The sequence below is a fragment of the Myotis lucifugus genome, unplaced genomic scaffold, assembly GCF_000147115.1.
Source record: "Myotis lucifugus unplaced genomic scaffold, Myoluc2.0 scaffold_9059, whole genome shotgun sequence".
NCBI classification, from domain to species: domain Eukaryota; kingdom Metazoa; phylum Chordata; class Mammalia; order Chiroptera; family Vespertilionidae; genus Myotis; species Myotis lucifugus.
In genome coordinates, this window is record NW_005880107.1 from 1 (window position 1) to 6,544 (window position 6,544).

General features: G+C 58.7%; 1 protein-coding gene across 1 annotated transcript; it reads right to left on the reverse strand.

The window, feature by feature from the left end:
• Nucleotides 1-1,606: 1,606 nt before the first annotated feature.
• Nucleotides 1,607-5,567, reverse strand: BAG5 (BCL2 associated athanogene 5). The gene is given in 2 exon segments (XM_014451198.2): nucleotides 1,607-5,154; nucleotides 5,156-5,567. Coding segments are annotated over 2 exon segments (1,344 nt in total). The 5' UTR covers nucleotides 5,372-5,567; the 3' UTR covers nucleotides 1,607-4,026.
• Between the last annotated feature and the right edge of the window lie 977 nt (nucleotides 5,568-6,544).

Genomic DNA, 6,544 nt, shown 5'->3' on the forward strand with positions numbered 1-6,544 from the left:
GTGGTCAAGCCACCAGGCCAGGTTTGGTGGAGCTACTGTGGGCTGGGCCTGGGGTGGGGGCTCCCCTGGAAGTGCCCCGCCCCAAAGGGTCACTGGTACCTGGCTCTCTGGTCCAGGATGCAATTCTGCGTCCCCAGTGGCTTCCCCCACAGCAGAGCCCCCACCCCCAACCTCAGAGGCTGCAGTGTCTCAGGGCTTTGCACTGGCTGCTGGTCAGCCTGCACCCTACCCCACCCACAGGCCCTGCCTGACCCATGGGCAACCCCTGAGCCGTGCTGGTCCCAGGACCCCTGCCCTTCCATTGAGTGGCTGGGTTGGGCGAGGGCGGGAAGATGGAACCTGGGTTCCCAGAGAAAGTAAGGCATGTGGACCCAGGAGCTGAGGGCCACGCAACCCTGCCTAAGCCTCCAGGGTGGGCGGCACCATGAGGCCAGCACCCGGTGCCCAGACAAGACCTCAGGCCCCAGAGCCAGCAGCAAGGGCCTCGCTGCCCCAGGCTCGGGGACGTGCCCGGCCTCTGTGCCCCAGTGCCCAGCAGCGTGAGAGGACTGGCAGCAGCGGGAAATGGCTGGAGGACGGAAAGGTTCCTGTACCCATTAACCAGCACTCGCCGAGACCACGGTGAAGAGGAGGGAGGTGGTTCATGTTTGTCAGACCAGGAGCCGGGGGCCTGGCAGCCGGCAGGGCTGAGTGCTGAGGGCAAGCCCACGCTCGCTTGGAGGACGAACTGGAGGCCCATCTCCAGCCGGAGCTCCAGGACTCAGGGCAGAGGAGGCTGTGCGCTGCGTTTTAGTTTCCTGTGAAGGGTGTCCCGCGCTGGGCTGCCCAGAAGCGGCCTGAGCTCCGCACTGCCACACGGGCACGCACGGGGGCTTTCACGCACCCGAGGCCAGACTGCGCCCCACCAGGTCCTGACCAGCCTTAGGGGCCCCGACCGTCCCTGTGACGCCCTCAGCACCGCCGTGTCCTGCCTGCCGTCGGGTATTCACGCTCGAGCTCGCGTCCCTTACCGCCTCACGCGTGGCTTCTTCGGGGCAGCAGCGTGATGGCATGTGAACCTGTCCAACGTGCTTCTTTCCACGTGTGCGCCCGCGTTTGCGTGGCCGGGGGGCTGCCTCGCTCCTCTCCGCTCCCCTGGAGGACAGCAGGCGGCCAGACCAGAGGACCTGCAGGAAAGGCCAGGACTAGACAAACTTCACTGCTGTCACATGATGAGTTTTCAACAGACAGACAGACAATTGCTCAGGCAACCAGACGGAGATGGAGACGGTCCTCGCTGCAGGGGTGGGGGGTGGCGTGGTGGGTGTTAAAGGAACTCCACGGGCGGCGCATTTCAGAAGCCCTGGGAGGACTTGGGGCCAGAGATGCTCCCGTGGTCTGTGGGCTTCTGGGGAGACGCGGAGCGAGGCCGGTCTCTGCGAAGCCGAGACAGCCCTTCCCTACTCCCCGGTCCTGGCTGTTTAAATGGGAACGTTACCCCTTCCCTGTGATGGGACCCCGAGGCCCCTGCCACCAGCCGGAGCTGGCAACCCGCCTGGGCCTGGCCCACCCCCGTCAGTGAAGGTGACACGAGAACAGAACTCACACCTCAGACTCACACCCTGTCTCCACTGCAAAGATAACTAAGAGGCTTTTTATTTCATTAATAATTAAGGTTATGCTAATATGTGTCTCAAAATAACCCCAAAGTTTAAGACATGCCATTACAATAGTTGTACGCCTAACGGGCAGGACCCACACACTGGAATACACACCTTATCAGACAGCAAGCCAATGGCAGGTGTGGCTCCAATGATTAAAGTGCCAGACGGAAAGCTGAAAAGCTGTGCTTCAAATAACTGCACAGGATAAACTTAGACCCTCAAAAACCAGATGGGAATTGGCAAAATAAAACAAATGAGAAAAACTGTTTGAATTCTCAAACACGCTAAATTGCGTTAAGTATGTCTCACCAAGGGCTTGAGGAAAACAGCGGTAAACTGTACGTGGTTGACATGTTCATTCCTTTATTTCCGTAACCACTCAGGCTGCCTGTGTCCCTGGCGGACGGAGGCAGCCGGAAAGCAGACACCCGCTGGCTTCGCATGAACAGAGGTTACACGGAACGCAGACCAAGGCCAGACGCTGGGGGGTGGGCGTTACGTCCATCACAGATTCTCATGTCACATCATAGAAGCACATGCCACGGGAGGAACTGCACTGAACGATTACACAGACTCCCTGGGGGGCAGGGGACGCCGACCCTCGTGGCGGGCTCAGTGCGGGCAGAATGAGCGGGTAAAGGGACACAGGCAGGCGCGCCTCACCCATCGCTCAGGGTTGGTCCGACTGTTTCCATGACCACAGTGGCCCCGTGAGCGGTGAGCGATCCCCAGTGCCGGCCGAGCAGCAGTCTGGCCACACAGCCCGGAGCTCGGCAGGGCCGGCTCCACCCCCACAGGAAGCGTGGACACAGCCGCGGGCAGCGCTGCTGGCAAACAACCTGAACACCAAGCGCAGCTGCTGCGGGTGTCAGGGTGAGTCAGGGAGGCCCGCTGCCCCGGTGCTCCCACCAGTGCTGGAGGGCACCCTAAAACTATGACCCAGAACAGCACCCTAAAAGGACTGGCCAACACGGGCTCCAACAACCTGCACTGGGACAGCCCCCAGCCGCTGGGGGGCAGGTGGGCGGGCTCACAGCCTGGCACCCGACTGCTCTCTGACCCCACTATCGGAAGTCCACTGCAGGAGGAGCTAGCAGGGGCTTTAATGATCGGGCAACACTGCGCAGCCAGGCCTGCCCAGGCTCCGCCCTCCCTGGGCGTCCAGGGCCGTTCCCGCACCGGCCCAGGCTCCCCCGTTTACATCGAGTGCCACTTGTGAGAGGTGACACCGGAGCACTAGGTCATCACGCTCGGACCAACACGCCATCAAGGCGCTTCAGAGCTTCGGGAACTGAGTCTTTTGCTTCCTGATGGGCAAGACACGCGCCCCTGTCAGCAGAGGGAACAGCACTTCCCACACTCACAGACCTGGGCCCGGCTGGCTCCTTCAGGCACTAGAAACGTCCACGCGCTGGTCACGGGAGCGAGAGGCCCTCTCACTGCCCGGCCGCCGAGTGCGATCGGGGCGATGCTAGTGGCTGACGGCGACCTTCCTCGGCCGGCTGCGAGTGCCTGCCCACCTCTGTGAGGCAGCCCTGGGCCTGCGAGCAGCCCACCAGACACGGTCACGTAGGTCCAGAAACCTGCCGTGGCACTAGCCTCCAGTCCTCATCCTGCACAGGTCTGGGCGTTTCGTTTCCCTTTTATCTTTTTAAAGGTCCATTGAAATGTTCCCATCCTTACAATTACTAAGGAAAACTGTCAGTGCAGACTTTACAAACAAAACCTCTCGAAAGTATTAGCTGGTGTCATCCCTTTTTCAAAGGTTTCTTTGCTACGAATGTTCATAATTTTCTTACGTCACACACAAAGGTCAGACCCCCTCTGCATGCAGCGAGCCTGGGAAACGCCTGTTTTCCAAACGAACGTTGATGAAAGAACAGACCATTCACAGAAAGTAAAAACAACCCACCCATGACGTTGGGCGGGACCAATCAGGCTTCATGAATGGGACAGTCCTGCTTTATTAGCAGAATAAAACACACTCACTACCTCTGTGCTCGGCCCTTCCTTCTAATCAACCTAAAGCTTCCCTTCCTCACAGCTGTCCTAGTCTCAGGCAGGCAAGGCCTAGTTCTAGGTTCTGAAACACCTGCATTTTCATGCTTTTGCAGCTAAACATGACAAAAGCTGCCCCAATGCCATTTTCTGATTAAGAAAATAACACCACAACGTACGGATCAGATCCCGGGGAAAAGTCAGTGAGCTGTAATGACATTTCTTTTGCGACATCAAAAGCAGCAGGTACGGAATATAATTTGCTGAAATCATAAATACTGAGATTGCAATATGCACGTACAAATCACATTTAGGCTCAGCGCACCGAAAGCCTCCGTAAATACATACACGTCCGGGTAAGTGCTGAACGGGCGTGCGCCCGGCCTCAGTACTCCCACTCGTCCGACTTCAGGTCCAGGAAGCTGAGGATGTTCTGGGCCAGCTTCACCGCCTGCTTCCGGGCCGCCTTGCACTGCTCCTCGCCCTGCGGGTCCACCGCGTCCAGGGCCAGCAGCTGCTTGGTGAGCAGCTCCTCCAGCCGGATGTAGTTCTTGTCAGTCCGGTTCCCGTCGAACAACAGGACTTCTCCCAGGATCTCCGACAGGTGGCCCAGGATGGCCCAGACGGCCCGGTGGGACGGGTGCTCCTCGCACACGAAGGCCTTCCTCTTCTCCAGCGCCTCCTTCAGGTCGATGTGCGTGATGAGGGTCTGCACGGCGATCACCGCCCTCCGCCGGGCCTCCCGGATGCAGGGGTTCTTCTCCAGGCTCACCTCGTCCAGCTGCCCGATCAGGGCCTGCAGCTCCGTCTTGGAGCTCAGGTACAGCTCGGGAGGGTTCTGCGCCTGCAGGAGCTCGTTTTTAATCTCTCTCATTCGCTTGAGGACCTTTTCTATTTTCAGGATGGAATGATTCTGTCCCAGGTCAAACGCATAGGTGGTATCTGCTTCCTCTTCCAAATCCAAATACTTCAGTAATTTGTTGATGTCCTCCACCACCTCCCGGCGGTAATTCCGGATCTCCGTTCGCCCACACACGTCCAGCGCGTCCAGATCCGCGATCATCCCCGAGAGCACGCACGACAGGTGCTTGCACGTCTCGTTGTTGGCCACGCCCATCAGCAGGGCGATCAGAGTGCCCCTGGCCTTGTTCACCTCGCACATCACGCAGTTGATTTTGGCCACGGAGGGGTGCGTGTCCTCGGAGAGCGGCAGGGACGGCTGCCGCTTCACGCAGTCCTCGATGATCTCCTGCACCGCGCAGATCTTGGTGAGGGTGTGGTAGCGCGCCTTCCGCAGGGACACCTTCCCGCCGGTCTTGACGTGCGTCAGCCGCAGGATGATGTCCTGAATGCCTTCTTCGAACTCCTCGGCCACGCAGCTGCCGCCGCTGTAGAAGGGCACGATCTGGTCCCGCACCAGGGCCTGGGCCTCCCGGAAGATGTTCTGGATCTCCAGGCGGTGTGGGTGGTTGGCGTTCTGCTCCAGCTCCTTGAGCAGGCGCTCCGTCTCCTGGGGCGGCCCGCTTCCGCGCCTGCTGAACGTCCCCCCTCCCTTCCGTGTCCACGGAGTCTATCTCGAAAAGCTGTTTCATCAGCATCCGCTCCAGCTTCTTGTAGTTCTTGTCGTCCGACAGCCCGCTGAAGCCGACCACCTGGGGCTCGATGCTCTTCACCTCCTTCTGGATCTCCTGCAGCCGGCTGATGTTGGGGTGTTGGTTTCCCATATCCATGCTCTGGTTGTGGTCAGTTTCACAAGCCCTGGAAGAGGACAAGAACGCAACTTAGTACACGCAGTGTCTGCAGGGGGGTGACCACAGGTTCGTTCCTTCTAAAATTCTCTCTCTGGAAAGCTGTATGCAAAAGGGCTCGTCATTACTGCAGCCCAGAGAACAGTCATGCTCAAGTATAGAAAGCAGTCACCGGGTAGGCAAGGCTTCGTGACTGAGCGTCGACCTATGAACCAGGAGGTCACGGTTATCGATTCCCACCGTCAGGGCGCAGGCCCGGGTTCAGGCTTGATCCCCACTGTGGGGCGTGCAGGAGGCAGCCGATCCATGATTCTCTCTCCCCCTCTCCGGTCCTCTCTGAAATCCATACATATACATATGAAAGAAAGAAGTCACCCCTCCCGCACGGTTCAGTGGCTGAGCGGCCTATGAACCAGGAGGTCCCGGTCAGGGCACATGCAAGCATCGACCAATGAATGCACAAATAAGCGGAACAACAAACCAATGTTTCTCTCTCCCTCCTCTCTCTAAAATCAATCAATAAGCCCTGGCTGGGTTGGCTCAGTGGATAGAGCGTCAGCCTAGGGACTGAAGGGTCCCAGGTTCGATTCCAGCCAAGGGCACATGCCTGGGTTGCGGGCTGGATCCTTAGTAGGGGGCGTGCAGGAGGCAGCCGATCAATGATTCTGTCTCATCATTGATGTTTCTCTCTATCCCTCTCCCTTCCTCTCTGAAATCAATAAAAAAATATATTTTAAAAAGTCAATCAATAAGTATTATTTTTAAAGATGCTTGATCTTAGGGAAAAGAAGTGACTAAAGAACTCGCGCTCCTGAAAACAACCACCCCAGTGACCAGGAGCAGGCCGGTGCCTGGGGTGGCAGGAGCTGGGCTCTGGGCCGGATGGCAGGCTCCCCGGCTGCACAGGACGCAGTCGCACCCCGTCAGTGTGGCACCCCGTCAGTGTGGCACGCAGCTGTGTGAACTCTCGAGTGGAAAGGGCACAGGCTCCCCGGCCCTCACCCTGGAAGCTGCCGTGGCCGCCAGCGGGGCCCTTTCAGGAATGCAACCCAGCAGCCGGGCCTCCAGCAACAGGTCTACCTAAGCACCGCCCAGGATCCAGGCCCGAGTTTCCGGAAAAACTACCCCGAAGAGAAACAAACACCCCCCCAGGCG